Genomic DNA, 18,316 nt, shown 5'->3' with positions numbered 1-18,316 from the left:
TATGGAAGATGATTTTTTGTACAATATATTCTGATTATGTTTTTCCCTTTCTGTGTGCTTTCCAGTTCCTTCCCACCTCCTCTTTCATCTAGATAGACCCACCCTTCTGTCTTTCATTAGAAAACAGTCAAGGAACAATAAAACACAATAAAACTAAAAAAACTAGAATAGAACAAAAACACATAGAAGAGAAAAAGCAAAAGAAAGTACAAGATTCCAAATGAATTTGCAACTTGGTCTTTCTAACTGTATGAAGAGTTGAGTTGGAATTTTGATGGAGATTTGAATCTGTAGATTGTTTTTGGCAAGATGGTTATTTTTACAATATTAATCATGTCAATCCATGAGCATGGGAGATCTTTCCATCTTCTGAGATCTTCTTCAATTTCTTTCTTCAGAGACTTGAAGCTCTTGTCATATAGATCTTTCACTTGCTTGGTTAGAGTCACACTGAGGCATTTTATATTGTTTGTGATTATTGTGAAGGGTGTCATTTCCGTAATTTCTTTCTCAGCCTGTTTATCCTTTGAGTAGAGGAAGGCTACTGAATTGTTTGAGTTAATTTTATATCCAGCCACTTTGCTGAAGTTGTTTATCAAGTTTAGGAGTTCTTCTCCACAATAAAAGAACTTCTGGGGAAATCACCATCCCTGACCTCAAGCTATATTACAGAGCAATAGTGATAAAAACTGTATGGTATTGGTATAGAGACAGGCAGGTAGATCAATGGAATAGAAATGAAAACCCAGAAGTGACCCCAGCCAGCTATGGTCATGTGATCTTTGACAAAGGAAAAAAAGATAGCATTTTCAACAAATGGTGCTCGTTCAACTGGAGGTCAGCATAAAGAAGAATGCAAATTGAACCATTCTTATCTCCCTGTACAAAGCTCAAGTATAAGTGGATCAAGGACCTCATAAAACCAGATACACTTCAACTCATAGAAGAAAAAGCAGTGAAGAGCCTCATACATATGGGCACTGGGGAAATTTTCCTGAAAAGAACACTAATGGCTTATTCTCTAAGATCAAGAATCAACAAATGGGACCTCATAAAACTGCAAAGTTTCTGTAAGGCAAGGGATACTGTCATTAGGACAAAATGGCAAGCAACAGATTGGGAAAAGATCTTTATCAACCCTACACCCTATAGAGGGCTAATATACAATATATTCAAAGAACTCAAGAAGTTCAACTCCAGAGAAACAACTAAACCTACTAAAAATGGGGTACAGAGCTAAACAAAGAACTCACAGCTGAGGAATGTGGAATGGCTGAGAAGTACCTAAGGAAATCTTCAACACTCTTAGTCAACAAGGAAAGACAAATAAAAACATCCCTGAAATTCCATCTCACACCAGTCAAAATGGCTAAGATAAAAAACTCAGGTGACAGCAGATGCTGGTAAGGATGTGGAGAAAGAGGAACACTCTTCCATTGTTGGTGGGATTGCAAGTTGGTACAACCACTCTGTAAATTAGTCTGGAAGTTCCTCAGAAAATTGGACATTGTACTACCTGAGGACCCATTTATACTACTCCTGGGCATATACCCAAAAGATGCTCCAACATATAATAAGAAATGCTCCACTCTACTGTGTTCATAGCAGCCTTATTTATGATAGCCAGAAGCTGTAAAAACTCCAGATGTCCCTCAATAGAGGACTGAATACAGAAAATGGTACATCTACACAATGGAGTACTACTCAGCTATTAAAAATGACTTCATGAAATTCTTGAGTGAGGTAACCCAATCATAAAAAACCACACATGGTATGTGCTCACTGATAAGTGGATATTAGCCCGAAAGTTCGAATTACCCAGTGATACAATTCATAGACTACATGAAGCTCAAGAAGAAGGATGACCAAAGTGTGAATGCTTCAGTCCTTCTTAGAAGGGGAAACAAAAATATTAATAGAAGGAAATATAGAGACAAAGTTTGGAGCACAGACTTAAGGAATGACTATTTAGAGACTGCCCCACCTGGAGATCTAGCCCAATCACATACAGCTACCAAACCCAGATCATATTGTTGAAGTCAAGAAGTGCATGCTGACAGAAGCCTGATATAGCTGTCCCATGAGACGCTTAGCCAGAGTATGATAAATATAGAGGTGAATGCTAGCAGCAAACCATTGAACTGAGAATGGGGTCCCTGTTGGAAGAACTAGAAAAAGGATTGAAGGAGCTGAAGTGGCTTGCAACCCCATAAGAACAACAATACCAACCAACCAGAGCTCACAGGGACTAAAGCACCATTCACAGAGTACACATGGACAGACCCATGGCTCCAGCTGCACATGTAGCAAAGGATGGCCTTGTTGAGCACCAATGGGAGGAGAAGTACTTGGTCCTGTCAAGGCTCGACCCCCCAACCCCCCAGTGTAAGGGAATATAAGGGCAGGGAGGTGGGAAAGGATGGATGAATGGGTGTAGGAACCCTTTCATAGAAGAAGGGAGAGGGGAGGGGATTTGGGATAGGTGGTTTATGGTCCCCAGCTAAAAAAAAAAAAAAAAAAAGAAGGGGGAGAGGGGATAAGAAAAGTGGTTTATGGCCAGGATACAGGGAAAGCAGATAATTTTTGAAATATAAATAAAAAGTGGAAAAACTTACAAGAAGCATATACACAGGTTCACATACATATTCATAGACAGAAATCCCACATTTTTGCAATGTCACCTAAAGATCTGATGAATTTCAGAGGAATTATAGAAATGTCCCTTTTCCTCTCCAGTTGTACTGATTTTAGTGTTTTTTACCTTTTCCATTGCTTTGGTTAGAGCAGTAGCTTTGCCAATCTTACTTATCTCTTCAAAAATAAATTATGTTATGGATGCCAGCTATGTGCACAGGTGGACTTGTGAGTCTTTCTATGGATTTAAGTGGTGTTGAACTTCAATCGTGCAAATGTCCGTTGCCTACCAGTTCTGCAACTTCCTTTCTTTGTGTGCTAGAGGCCCCTGGTGGTGAAATTTAGCTTCACAGTCCCGTGCACTGGACAGGTTCAGTTTTTCCCAGGTTTCTTTCCCTGGATTGGCTGACATCAAGGCAGTGTTTTTTCTCCAAAATGTTTGGAATAGCAGACGCAATCATAGCACCGAAGTTTATAGAGCACTAAAGCCAGAATGCTCGTCTTTGTATAGTTCAAATCCAGTAAGCGTTGGTCACCCCTGAATGGATGATACCATAGGTTACATTCAGACTCCCCAGCCTGTATTCATCTCTTGTTCTGAAGCGAGGAGGATGGTTGGCTTTTAACCAATAGATCTTCTGTGAATATGGCGCCCAGAGTCATACAGAGTAGGAGAAAAAGACTATGTCCATTGCTTATCCATCCGCAGGAATCACCTGCAACTGTATTGGAAGATTGTGAGAGCACTGGTTCTCCTGTGGCTAAGATTGCCACCACCTTCAGTGGGGTTTCCAGGGCTTCATTTTGGTCGAAGCTTCTGCTTGCCCCTCCTCCTTCTATGCTGGGAGGTATCAGGTTGCCGCTAAGTTTGTTATGACTTACTTCCTTAGAGTGTTTACCTGTCTTTTATCCCATCTGAACTTTTCAAGCATATCAAAACTATCTTTATAAATTGCTGCGTGTCGTGTTTCTCTTTCTGGAGAAGATTCTTCTTTTTTTCTAGACCCACTCTTCTCCTTAAGTATGCCACAAAGCAACTTTCTACCAGCCATAATTCCTAGGAGTCATTTTCAGATCTGAACACTAAATATGTAACTTCATTCTTTTCTCAATTTTATTATTTCTGAAAAGATAATTTTTTCTTTTGAATGCCCTTTTTCTTTTTCATTTATTTATTTATTCTTTATTTTATATCCCACCTTCCTCTCCTCCCAGCCCCGCCCCCACAAGTCCCTTCTGCCCATTACTCCTTACCCTTCTTCTCAGAAAAGGGGAACCCCTCGACGTGGACCAATCAACCCTCACACATCAAGTTGCAGCAAGACTAAGCACATCCTCTCCCACTGAAAGTCAGACAAGGGAGCCCAGTTATGACAAGAGGATCCAGTGGCAGGCAACGGAGTCAGAGACAACCCCTGCACTAATTGTCGGGGGACCCACGTCAAGGACAAGCAGCACATGTGTCACAAATGTGTAGAGGGCATAAGTCTAGATTGTGCATGCTTTTTGGTTGACGGTTTAGTTACTGTGAGCCCCCACGGGCCCAGAGTAGTTGACTCTATAGGTCTTCTTGTGGTGTCCTTGATTCCTCTGCTCCCTCAATTTTCCCCCCAACTCTTCCATAAAACTCTTCAAGTTCATCTGATGTTTGGCTGTGGGTGTCTGCATCTGTTTACCTCAGCTGCTAGAAGAAGCGTCTCAGATGATAGGCTCCTGTCTGCAAACATAATAGAATCTCATTAATAGTGTCAGGGGCTGGCTCTCTCCTATGGGGTGGGTATCACGTTGGGCCAGTCACTGTTTGGTCATTCGTATAAGCTGTACTCCATCTTTATCCCTGCATATCTTGTAGGCATCGAAAAGTTTGTTTTGAAGGTTTTATGGGTGAGTTGATGTCCCCCTCTCTCCACTGAAAATCCTGCCTGGCTATAGAAGGTAGACACTTCAGTCTCCATATCCCTAGCTGCTAGGAGTCTCAGCTAGAATCACCCCCATAAATTTCTGGGAGGCTCCCCCATCTCAGATCTCCAACTATTCTCAGAGATATGTCCCCCAACTCTCTCTGTCTCCCAGTCCTTCTTTCCTTTCCCCATGCCTGATAACAAAAAAACATTATTTTAATAGGTAAAATATTTCCCCTTTGTCTTTTGTTAGATTTTTTTCATTTTTTTCTTTAGTTGAAATGTTAGGTCTGTATAGGTTTTTTCTAGTTTTTTTTGTTTTGTTTTCTTGGTATTTATACTGCTTCTTATAAGTTATGATCTGAGATGTGGAGATATTCTTTTGCAGTTGCTTCAAATATTGCTTTTGTTGTTTTTCTGGTTTTCTCCTCATAGTCCCTTTCCATACTAATTCATTTTTATTTGGGTTTTAGAGGTGCTACAAGTGTGCTCAAGCTCAGTGAATCTTCTCTTAACAGTTCTTTGTCTACTAGCAAAGCCCTCAAAGACACTTGTGACTTCTGTTACATTGATTTGAGCTCTAGTGTTCATTTCTGGTTCCTAAATGTTCCATCTCTCTGCATGTGCTCTCTGTTCTAGTTTGCTGTCTATACTGTAATAAGACACCATGATCAAAAGAAACTGGGAAGGAAAGGATTTATTTGGATTTCAGGATACAGTCTGTGTCTGACGGAAGGTGGGGCAAGACCAGACAGTGACCTGTAGGGAGGAGGAATACTGTTCATATGGCTTGCTCTGATACCTTTCTTACACAGCTCAAGCCCACTCCCTAAGTAGGGCACTATCCACAGTAGTCTGGGACCTCCTACATCACTTATGGATGAAGAAAAAGGCTCACGGACAGGCCTCCAGACAAATCTGAGAGAGGCAATTTCTCAGCTGAATATTCCTCTTACCAGGGATGTCTAGGTTTATTGTAAGGTGACACAAACTGATCAGCATATTATCTGTTTCTCTTTCTTAAATTAGTGAAGTTAGCATATCAATTCTAGTTTATTAAATTTCTAGTCTCATCATTTCAAGATTCCTGACATAAGTATGTGTAGTTTGGGTATTTGCTTTTAATTTTCAAACATCGAGTGTCTGAGTGCAAGCATGTGCATGCAAGAGGGGGGGGGGGAGAGAGAGAGAGAGAGAGAGAGAGAGAGAGAGAGAGAGAGAGAGAGAACTAATAATTAAAAGTTGGAATTCCTGAGTTTAACCCATTCAGTGTTAGAAAGCATACTGTCTGCAGAAGCTGGTAATTTCTGAAGCTAATTTGTTTCAGCACCCTTGTACTCTCTGCCTTTGGGTTCCTTTACAGATTAATTTTTAAGTAATATAAAACCCTGCACTACCAGTACACGGGAGCTCCTCGGCAGTTGCATGCTATGAGGGAAGGGGAGATGTCTATGCTTCTGTGGCTTGAAACTTAGTTTTCTATGGAGTTTGTACTTCACTTTGTGGTTTTCAAAGACATTCTGAGCAGCCTCTCTATGAGGACAGACAGGAAAGCTAAAGAGAGTTAAATCTGCCCTTCCAACATGCCGTCAATGTAGATGGCTTGTGGTGACCGAAGCTGGATGCATGCAGAATGGTTCCAGGACATGTAAAAATGGGCACTTTCCCATCTTCTCAGTTGCACCGTGTGGCTTTGGTACCTTGGAAGTCTCTGTGTGCATTTCCTCTGCAGTCTGGATTCTGCTGTACCCAGTAAGAGTTGTTGCCTTTTAGTTTATGCATATTTTTCTTGTTTCCTTGATATGACTGCCAAATTCTAAGCCCCTTACACCCGGTTCAGAATCAGAACAGTTTCAGAAACCACGTTCAGTCAGGTTGGTTTTCTTCTTTATCCCCCTCTGTCTATCCGGCTTTCCCTCTGTCCTCCACTGGCACTCTGCTTAGTGATTTTTGTCATGGCATTGCTTAGCTCCCTAAATTCCTGAGGCAGATTTAAGGCTTCACTCATCATGGACATTGCTGGCACTTCTGCATCTCTGTGGTAAATGTGTTGTTATATTTCCTTACTCCTGTCTGCCGAGAGCAATATCTGTGGCCTAATATGGGATCCCAGTGACCAACAACTCAAAAATGAAACAGCCCATGCTCAATACACAACTCTTTAGTTGGTAGTTTAAATAGTTTTTTTAAGCAGCTATAGGAATATTTATTAACCTTCAGAGAAATGAAGGTTTCATATTTTACTTTTGTAAAATAGATAACAGAAATGTCTTTGTTGTTTGTATTACTGATATTATTGACTCAAGAACAGTCCAAATTAGTTTTAAATATGTAAAAAGAAATTGACTGTGATTTTGTTTACTACAAAATCTATAGCTGTAGCTAATGAGAGTATAGATAACTATTCCTTCCATGCGGTATTAAAGAAAAACAGCATTTTAAATTGTACACTTAAAACTAGCAAGATTTTTATGGGAAAACTAGAAAAACATTGTATAAAAGATGTTTAATTCTAAGAGAAAAAAATAATACGTTTTGATAAAAGGAAAAACCCACTGTGATATTTAAAAGAAAATATTGGGCTAGCAAGATGGCTACATAAGTCAGGTGCTTGCCTTTGGCCCCAGAATTGAAGCAAACAAAGCCAGGCATGGAGCAATGCTTATAACCAAGGTGCTCAGGAGACAGAGAGAGGAAGTTCCCTGAGACATTCTTCCCAACTAGCCTTGCATAATTGACAGGGTCTGTGTCCTGTCTCTAGAATAGATTCTGTCTCATAAAAGAAGGTGGACAGTGACTGAGGAAGATGATGGATATTACCGTCTGGTTTCCATCTGTGCACACACGTGTACTGACACCATGGATATACACACATGGCCACACACATATCTACACCGTACATGTCAGGTGCAACCTGGTTGCCATCATGGCATTATGACCCAGTTTTGGCTGTGGACACCAGCAACCTGAATAGTGCACCTCTACCTTTCTAATATACAGAGGGTTCTGCACTTTCTTGTATGCTTGTTTGTTCTGCCTTTTTCTATACCATATTTGTCCTCAAATACAACTTTGGTAAAAAATTTCTGAGAAAGACATTGAGGGTATTACTAGAGAAGGAAATGGCTTTGATGTCTATAACAACAATAGCCATTCAAAGAGTCAGCACAGGCATAATGGGACAAAAGGTTCTTGGTGTGGAGGTTGATGGCTTTAATTGTTCTCTGGGAAATTTTATCCAACTCATGATGATTAAGGAAATAGTTGAATCAATAAATGTTTTTTTTGAGAAACCTGAAGTTTTAGTAGTTAAGAGAATTGAAGATCTTCCAGGAAAAGGAACATTGAGCCTGGGACACTAAGGACAAAGGTGTTCATCCAAAATACAAGGGACAAGAAAGAGAAGGAAATAGCTGCATCTACCGGATTAGTGAGCAATGGTGAGAGCCACAGAAGAGTTCTCTAATAATAGAAAGTTTGGTCCAAAAATATTATTGGGGGAAACTATAAGATATATGTATAATAAAAACAATGAAGGGTGGATGAGTGCTCCAACATTTAAATAACAAGGACACATGCTCCACTATGTTCATAGCAGCCTTATTTGTAATAGCCAGAAGCTGGAAAGAACCCAGATGCCCTTCAACAGAGGAATGGATACAGAAAATATGGTACATCTACACAATGGAGTACTACTCAGCTATTAAAAACAATGACTTCATGTAATCCATAGGCAAATGGATTGAACTAGAAAATATCATCTTGATTGAGGTAACCCAATCACAAAAAACCACACATGGTATGCACTCACTGTTAAGAGGATATTAGCCCAAAAGCTTGGAATACCTAAGAAAAAATTCACAGATCATATGAAGCTCAAGAAGAAGGAAGACTAAAATGTGGATGCTTCATTCCTTCCTAGAAGGGAGAACAAAATACTCACAGGAGGAAATACAGGGACAAAGAGCAAGGACCAAAGGAAAGGTCATCCAGAGATTGCCCCACCTGGGGATCCATCCCCTATGCAGCCACCAAACCTAACCACTACTGCTGATGCCAAGGTGTGCTTGCTGACAGGAGCCTGATATAGCTGTCTCCTGAGAGGCTTTGCCATAGCCTGACAAATACATAGGCAGATGCTTGCTGTCAACCACTGGAGCACAGGGTCCCCAGTGGAAGAGTTAGAGAAAAAACTGAAGGAGCTGAAGGGGTTTGCAAACCCATAGGAAGAACAACAACATCAACCAACCAGATCGCCCAGAGATCCCTGGGACTAAACCACCAATCAAATGAGTACACATGGAGGGACCCATTGCTCCAGCTGCATATGTAGTGGAGGATGGAATTGTTTGATGTCAATAGGAGGAGAAGTCCTTGGTACTGTGAAGACTTGTTTCCTCCGTGTAGGGCAATGCCAGGACGTTGAGGTGGGAGTGGGTCATGGGAGTGGCAGCATCTTCATAGAAGTAGGTTGATGGGGGATTTGAAATGTAAATACATAAAATATCCAATAAAAATTTAAATGCAAAAAAGGAGAAGAGTTTGGACTACATGAGGGGCCATTGAATTAGTGAACTGACGTTCCTGGAAACATTGTAACATACTGGTTTGCCATTGCCTGTCTAAGAAAATTAGATTACAAGTTCTAAAAGATAGAGCTTGAACTGTGAAGGAGCCCTAGGGAAAACTGCAAGAGGAATTAAAATAGCATCCGGAAAGGAGTTTGAAAAGCATTGCACAAATAGATATTTGGATGGGCTTAGTAAAGAGATTTTTTTGCAAATTAAGACATTAGAAATATTAATATTACTTTGACCTCTTTAGTTCCTTTCTGTTTAAAGGGTAAGACTGTAAACACAAGTTTAGGCCCAGATGACCTATGGTTTGTAGGGTTTTCGGGGAGTTAAAAGTTACCGTATAACCTGATTTAGCAGACCCTGAGCTGTGACTTGTGTGTGCATTGTTCTTTTGGGTGGCATAGTTACATGGGGGTTTTTGGGGGAAAAAGTGGCCTTGAGAAAAATAATGGAAAGGCCTTTGATCATGGATTGTTGTATAACAAGGAGATATGTAACCGATAAAAGACTGAGGTGAACTCAGAGAGAGGAAAAACCTGAGAGAGAGAGAGAGAGAGAGAGAGAGAGAGAGAGAGAGAGAGAGAGGGAGAGGGAGAGGGAAGGGAAGGAAGAGAAGAGAAGAGAGAGAGAGGGAGAAGAGAAGAGAAGAGGAGGGGAGAGGGGGAGGGGGAGGGAGGCAGGCAGGGAGAGGGAGGGAGAGCAAGAGCAAGCGCTGTCTCACAGCACAGCATCTGAACTGCAATGAGTCACCTGTAAGCTTGCACCTGCATCATTGCCTGAGACTCTGATTTCATGCTGATCCAATCTTCCCATTCTCAAGGACCCCGAAAGGGCTGAGGCTGGTCCTCAGTGGAGTATACTAACTTAATGGTGTAGAATTTTTAAACCATATATTTCTTTTACAGAAATATTAAATTCCATCACTGAAGCTGCCATTAAACCTTAACTTGATGAATGAGGAGGGAATTGACTTGTGAAATTAAGGCCTATCAGTAATTGGTACAATCATTTTTAGGTTTCATATCCTTTAAAGTAAAGTACTTTGAGCCCAGTTTTGTAAGCTTCGTAAAAAGTTTTGTTGAAAAATGTAACCCACCATTTTTTCCCTAAATTGCTTCTTTTGTCTTTACATTTAGGTTCCTTTGTATGGATGAGGGCCAGTCATCCATCTACTTCTGGACCTGTAGAGAACAGTGCATATTTAAACAGCTCTGTATGTCACTGCCTGGATGGAAACTGCCATCTTCAGTTCTATTACACCATGGAAAACAGTGTTCTGACAGTAAGACTGTACAATGATAAGGTAAGAAAATTAGCAATTATTTAAAATCCATTGAACGTATGACATTTTTGACCTTAGACATTTGTCTTTCTAGTTCTTATTCATAGATTTCAGACATTGTGTTTATTTTTATTGATATGTATGTGGATGCCTGCTTGTCTTCATGTGCACTGCATGGGTACAATGCCCTCAGAGGTCAGAAGACGTGTTGCGTCCCCTGTAAATGGAGTTACAATAGTCATCAACCTTACCTTCCACTTGGGTACTGGTAACTAATACCAGGACTTCTGCAAGAACAGAAAGTATTCTTTTTGCTCTACAATATATGAAAACTACTTCTATTAAAGACCAAGAAACACACACATCTGGGCACACAGAGACAAGGCAGAGGGAGCCATTCCTGGAGGGCTTTGGGCTGGTTAGTGACCTTTGGAGAGCGAGAGGGGGGAACTTCTTCCTCTGGTTCAGAGTTATCAGTTTAAACAAAGAAAGGGAAGATGGCAGACCCACAACATTGGGTACAGAGGTAGAGCTCAAGTCTTGAAGTTGTTTGAGCAGCCTAGACTGGTCATCTGCTAGATGCTGGGGTAGGGGCCGGGTAACAAGGGAGGAAAAGATCTGCCAGAGCTTTGTTGAAGGTCACCAAGGTGAAAAAGTCAGAAACTTTGCCATCTCTCTTATCCAAGTGTGGCTTCCTTCCCTATTTGTCTGCCTTCAAGGATCTGGGTAACTCCTAGTTCCATAGTCTGTCCTCAGAGGTCTGTCTAGATTGCTGTCTATGTTTGCAGGATGCAATTACCTCAAGCTGACAAAGGGGAAAATATGGGAAGGAGCAGACAAAGATCCTCTAAGGAGGTTCTCAGGAACAGTGATAAAATTTAACTGATGGTGAAGACCCAGAACATAAACTTGCCATTTAACCACCGTGCAGGACCTTAGAGTCTGCTATGTAATTGGGACAGTGTCTGCAACACACAAAACCTGAGACAATTAGGGTTACTGGTTTTCTTGCCTTCTATCATTCTGCAATAAGGGCAAGACTGCTTCCCAATAATTTTCTTAACTATATCTTCAATAGAATTTAGTACTCTGATTAATCATTAACTATTTATCTAGCACTAGATTTAGATATTTTTTTTTACTATTTTTATTATACATTTTAAGCGTTTTTAAGAAGTCAAACACTACCGATTTAAAAATACTTGTGACATATACATAAAAATTCCAAAGTTTAGAAATCATTTAAGAGATGAAGGGTTTAAAAGAAATGAAATGTTTGGGATTATACATTGTTAATTGTGTTTTAGAGTTGTGTTGTAATCTATATGAGATTTTATATCTACACATTAAAATCATAAATATGATGGAAATAAATTCTTTGTTCTGATCAGTAAGTACAGCTATGAGGACTTGTAGCTACTGAGTAATGCAAATGAGTTAGATTAAGTTTGAGTTGAATTAAGGTGAACTGAATTAAAATACATACTGCTATAAGAATGAACATTATGGCTTCCAGTCTACATCTGTACCCAGGTCCCACAGCCCTCAAGGAGCGTACTCATTCCTAAGCCCACAAGTGAGACCCCACTTTTGCTTCAATAACTGTCCTAAGTGGGACCTCCCAGGAGCTTACAGGGCATAGGAACCAGAGAAAAATATGGGAGAGGACACTTCCAGTCTCCATGGTCTCCATGTGTGCCCACAGATAAGGCTGCCCTACAGCCCTATAGACAAAAAGCTGGCCTGGAGACAACTGGCCTCACAGCAGTGCTCTCCCTTCTAAGATCACAGGCTCACAGGCCCACAGGTGGCTACGAGCTCCAGTAAGATACAGCACGGCCCAAACCATCAGAGATAACCACACGGTGAGTAGCAAGAGCAAGAACATAAGCAACAGAAACCAAGGCTACTCGGCATCATCAGAACACACTACTCACACCACGGCAAATACTGGATATTCCATCACACTGGAAAAGCAAGATTCAGATTTAAAAATCATATCTAATGATGACGATAGAGGACGTTAGGAAGAACATAAATAACTTCCTTAAGGAAATACAGAAGAACACAGGTAAACAGGTAGAAGCCCTTAAAGAGGAAACACATAAAATCCTTAAAGAATTACAGGAAAACACAACCAAACAGGCAGAGGAATTGAGCAAAACCATCCAGGATTCAAAAATGGAAATAGAAACAAAAAAGAAACCAAAAAGAAACCTAGGAAAGAGATCAGGAGTCATGGATACAAGCATCATCATCAGAATACAAGAGATTGAAGAGAGAATCTCAGGGGAATAAGATGACATAGAAGACATTGACACAACAGTCAGAGAAAGGGCAAAATGCAAAAAGCTTCTAGCCCAAAACATCCAGGAAATCTACAAGACAATGAGAAGATCAAACCTAAGGATAATAGGTATAGAAGAGAGCGAAGACTCCTAACTTAAAGGGTCAGTAAATATCTTTGACAAAATTATAGAAGAAAACTTCCCTAACCTAAAGAAATAGATGCTCATAAACATACAAGAAGCCTACAGAACTTCAAATAGATTGGACCAGAAGAGAAATTCCTCCTGTCACATAATAGTCTAAACACCAAATAGAAAACACCAAAAGAAAGAAAGAATATTAAAAGCAGTAAGGGAAAGGGGTCAAGTAACATACAAAGGCAGACCTATCAGAATTATACCAGGCTTCTCACCAGAGACTATGAGAGCCAGAAGATCCTGGGCAGATGTCATACAGACCCTAAGAGAACACAAAGGCCAGCCCAGGCTACTATATCCAGCAAAACTCTCAATTACCATAGATGCAGAGACCAAGGTATTCCATGACAAAACAAAATTCATACAATATCTTTTCACAAATCCAGCACTACAAAGGATAATAGGCAAATACAAGGAGGAAAACTGCACCCTAGAAAAAGTAAGAGATTGATTTCTTTCAACAACCCAAAAGAAGATAGCCGCACAAACAATTCCACTGCTAACAACAAAAATAGCAGGTAACAATAATCACTATTCCTTAAAAGCTATAAGTATCAATGGACTCAATTCCCCAGTAAAAAGACAGACTAACAGACTGGATACGTAAATAGGACCCAGCATTTTGCTACGTACAGGAAAGGCACCTCAGTGGCAAAGACAGGTACTACCTCAGAGTAAAAGGCTGGAAAAAATTCTTCAAACAAATGGTCCCAAGAAACACGCTGGAGTAACTATTCTAATATCAAGTAAAATTAACTTTCAACCAAAAGTTATCAAAAAAGATTAATGAAGGACATTTCATGTTCATCAAAGGAAGAATCTACCAATGTGAACTCTCAATTCTTAACATCTATGCTCCAAGTGCAAGGGCACCCACATTCATAAAAGAAAATTTACTAAAGCTCAAGCATACATTGTATCATACACAATAATAATGGGGACTTCAACACCCCACCCCCATCAATGGACAGTTCATGGAAATAAAAACTAAACAGAGACACAGTGAAACTAACGGAAATTGTGAACCAAATATATATATATACATATATATATATTCACATATATATGAATATATATGTATGTATTCACATATATATGAATATATGTATGTATTCACATATATATGAATGATATATATGTATTCATACACACACACATATATATACATATATATACATATATATATATATGATATCCTTTCATGCTAAAACAAAACCAAAACTGAGCATATATTCAGTCACAAAACAGGCCTTAACAGACACAAGACAATAGAAATAATCCCATGCATCTTATCAGATCATGATGAACTCAGGCTGGTCTTTAATAACGAAAGCAACAGAAAACCCACATACATGTGGAAGTTAAACAGCACTCTACTCCATGACAACTTGGTCAAGGAAGGAAGGAAGGAAGGAAGAAAGAAGGAAAGAAAGAAAGAAAGATATTAAAGACCTTTAAGAATTTAATGAAAATGAAGGCAAAACATACCCAAACTTATAGGAGAGAATCAAAGCAGTGCTAAGAGGAAAACTCATAGCTCTGAGTGCCTCCAAAAAGAAACTGGAGAGAGTATGCACTAACAGCTTGACAGCACACCTGAATGCTCTAGAACAAAAAGAAGCAAATATACTCAAAGGAGTAGATGGCAGGAAATAATCAAACTCAGAGCTGAAATCAACCATGTAGAAACAAAATGAACTATACAAAGAATCAAAAAAGTCAACCAGGAGCTGGTTCTTTGAGAAAGCCATAAAGATAGATAAACCTTTAGCCAGACTAACCAGAGGGCACAGAGACAGTCTCCAAATTAATACAAGTAGAAATGAAAAGGGAGACATAACAAAAACTGAGGAAATTTAAAAAATTATCACAAAAGCCTACATTCAACAAAACTTGAAAATGTGGATGAAATGGACAACTTTCTAGATAGAAACCATGTACCAAATGTTAAACCAGAATCAGATAACCCATCTAAACAGGCCTATAATCTCTAAAGAAATAGAAGCAGTCATTAAAAGTCTCCCAACCAAACCCAACCAAAAGCCCAGGACCAGATGGGTTTGGAGCAGAATTCTATCAGAACCTCAAAGAAGTCCTCATACCAACACTGTCCAAACTATTTCACAAAATAGAAACACACAGAGCACTACCCAATTCTTTCTATGAAGCCAGAATTACTCTTGTACCTAAACCACACAAAGATCCAACAAAGAAAGAGAATTTAGACCAGTTTCCCTAATGAATATCAACGCAAAAATATTCAATAAAAATTTCACAAACCAAATCCAAGAACACATCAAAATGATCATCCATCATGATCAAGTAGGCTTCATCCCAGGGATGCAGGGATGGTTTTAATATATGGAAATTCATCAATGTAATCCACTATGTAAACAAACTCAAAGAAAAAAACCACATAATCATTTTATTAGATGCTGATGAATCACTTGACAAAATTCAACACACCTTCATGTTAAAAGTCTTGGAAATACCAGAAATTCAAGGCGCATACGTAAACAATCTTCATCCAATTCCAGCTCAATCCTTCATAGCGTTAGAAGGAGCCATTTGCAAATTTCTTTGGAATAAAAACCAAAACTAAAAACCAAAACCAAAAACAAATAAAACAAAAAAAACCAAGGATAGGGAAATCTATTCTCAACAGTAAAAGAATTTCTGGGGAAATCACCACCCCTGACCTCAAGCTGTATTACAGAGCAATCGTGATAAAAACTACATGGTATTGGTACAGAGATAGACAGGTAGATCAATGGGATAGAACTGAAGATCCAGAAATGGACCCACACACTTATGGTCACTTGATCTTTGACTAAGAAGCTAAAACCATCCGGGTAGGGGGAGGAAACCATTATTTTTAACAAATGGGGCTGGTTCAACTTAAGGTCAGCATTTAGAAGAATGCAAATTGACCCATTTTTATCTCCTCTACAAAGCTTAGGTCAAAGTGGATCAAGGACCTCCACATAAAACCGGATGCACTCAAACTAATAGAAGAGAACGTAGGGAAGAGCCTAGAACACATAGACACAGGAGAAATTTTCCTGAACCTAACAACAATGGCCTATGCTCTAAGATCAAGAATCAACAAATGGTACCTTATGAAATTACAAATCTTTTATAAGGCAAAGGACACTGTCAATAGGACAAAAAGGCAACCGACACATTGGAAAAATCTTTACCAATCCTTCATCTGATAGAGGGCTAATATTTAATATATACAGAGAACTCAAGAAGTTAGACTCCTGAGAACCAAATAACCCTATTGAAAAGTGGGGGTACAGAACTAAAAAAAAAGAATTCACAATTGAGGAATACCAAATGGCAGAGAAGCACTTAAAGAAATGTTCACCATCCTTAGTCTTCAGGGAAATGCAAATCAAACAACCCTGAGTTTTTTTTTCAATCTCACACCAGTCAGAATGTCTAAGATCAAAAACTCAAATCAAGTGACAGCAGATGTTGGAGAGGATGTGGAGAAAAGGGAACACTCCTCTATTGTTGGTGGGATTGCAAGCTAGTACAACCACTGTGGAAATCAATCTGGAGATTCCTCAGAAAATTGGACATAGTACTTACTATCTGAGGACCCAGGTATAACACTCCTGGGCATATGCCCCAAAGATGCTCCAACATATAACAAGGACACATGCTCCACTATGTTCATAGCAGCCTTATTTATTATAGCCAGAAGCTGGAAAGAGCCCAGATGTCCCTCAACAGAGAAATGGATACACAATGGAGTACTACTCAGCTATTGAAAACAATGACTTCATGAAATTCTTAGGCAAATAAATGGGACTAGAAAAATATCCTGAGTGAGGTAACCCAGTCCAACAAAACAAAACAAAATAAAACAAAAAACAAAAAAACCATGCACACATGGTATATACTCACTGATAAGTGAATATTAGCCCAAGAGCTCAGGATTCTGAAAGATACCATTCACGTACCATGTGAAGCTCAAGAGGACAAATGACCAAAATGTGGATGCTTCAGTCCTTCTTAGAAGGGTTAACAAAATACTCTTGGGAGGAAATACAGGGGCAAAAGTGTAGAGCAGGGACTGAAGGAAAGGTCATCCAGAGACTGCCCTACCTGGGGATCCATCCCATATGCAGACACCAAACCCAGTCACTATTGGTGATGCCAAAAAGTGCTTGCTTACAGGAGCCTGATATGGGTGTCCCCAGAGAGGCTTTGATAGAGCTTTACTGATAACAGATAGGATGCTTGCAGCTAACCATTGAACTGAACACGTGACCCCAATGGAGGAGCTAAAGTACTGAAGGAGCTGAAGGGGTTTGCAACCCCATAGGAAGAACAACAATGTAGACCAACCTGACCCCCCCCCCCAGTGCTCCCAGGTTCTAAACCACCAACCAACGAGTACACATGAGGAGACCCATGGTTCCAGCTGCATATGTAGCAGAGGTTGGCATTGTCTAGCATCAATAGGAGAAGTCCTTGGTAAGGTAAAGGTTGAATTCCCCAGTGTCGGGGAATGCAGGGTGTTGAGTTGGGAGTAGGTGGGTGGGAGTGGTGGGAATTCCTTCAAAGAGGCAGTGGGATGGTGGATGGAGTTTAAGAGAGGCAGGAAAGGGGATAACATTTGAAATGTAAATACATAAAACATCCAATAATAATAAATTAACAACAGAACAAAAGGAATATACATTATGTTTATCCCAGTGAGTGAAACAATTTTGTAACTTTCCAACCTAGTCGAATGAAATTAGCTACACTTCGTATTCTCATGATATACTCTAAAAAATCTCAATTATTATGAAGAGGATTAGTCATTGATAGGAATCAAAAACCACTGGAAACAATTACAGTCATCTAAGAAAAACAGGAAACATTGCAGAAAATCCAACATTGGATAACCAGTAAGATTATCTAAATGAGTTTCGTTTGTTTCAGCATGCTTTGGATAAGTCCATTTGAAATTTCCTCATAGCTTTAGCCTGACACATTGATAAGACAAGCATATTTGTCACATGGGCCTGTCTAGTGGCACAGAAAACCTGTCACCAGAATTTTATTCTGTTCTTTTCCCTTCTGAAGCTTGGCATGTCAAGATAATTAATCCTGAAAGATAAGAATGCTTTTCAGAAGGATTTCTGAGGATGGGGGAGGAATCCATTTTACATACCTTTTGCTTTGCTTTTGAACTGTTCTCATCATATCTGGTCCTTTTCCTTCTGTTTGCTCTGTGCGTAAATACTTGCAGAATTCTAAAACATTAAATTATGTGGGTGCTGTTCTAATATATGGTGGTCTGTTTTCCTTTGTTGCTGAGATATTACTAGTATTCTTTTTAAAATATGATACTTTTATTTGTCCTTAGAGAAATTCATATAAATATCATGATCATATTCATCCAACTGTCACTCAGCCTATGTTTTTATCCTAAAC

At 39.5% G+C, this 18,316-nt stretch overlaps 1 protein-coding gene across 1 annotated transcript in view; it reads left to right on the top strand.

Moving 5' to 3' along the window:
* Malrd1 (MAM and LDL receptor class A domain containing 1) overlaps positions 1-18,316 on the top strand; it is a 684,120-nt gene that overhangs the window by 88,046 nt on the left and 577,758 nt on the right. Inside the window, exon 7 of the mRNA XM_032884682.1 lies at positions 10,249-10,415. Within this exon, the coding sequence (XP_032740573.1) occupies positions 10,249-10,415 (167 nt within the window). The remainder of the gene's footprint in view (positions 1-10,248; positions 10,416-18,316) is intronic.

The sequence above is a fragment of the Rattus rattus genome, chromosome 14 (assembly GCF_011064425.1).
Source record: "Rattus rattus isolate New Zealand chromosome 14, Rrattus_CSIRO_v1, whole genome shotgun sequence".
Lineage (NCBI taxonomy): Eukaryota > Metazoa > Chordata > Mammalia > Rodentia > Muridae > Rattus > Rattus rattus.
This window is presented reverse-complemented; position numbering and strand designations above follow the sequence as displayed.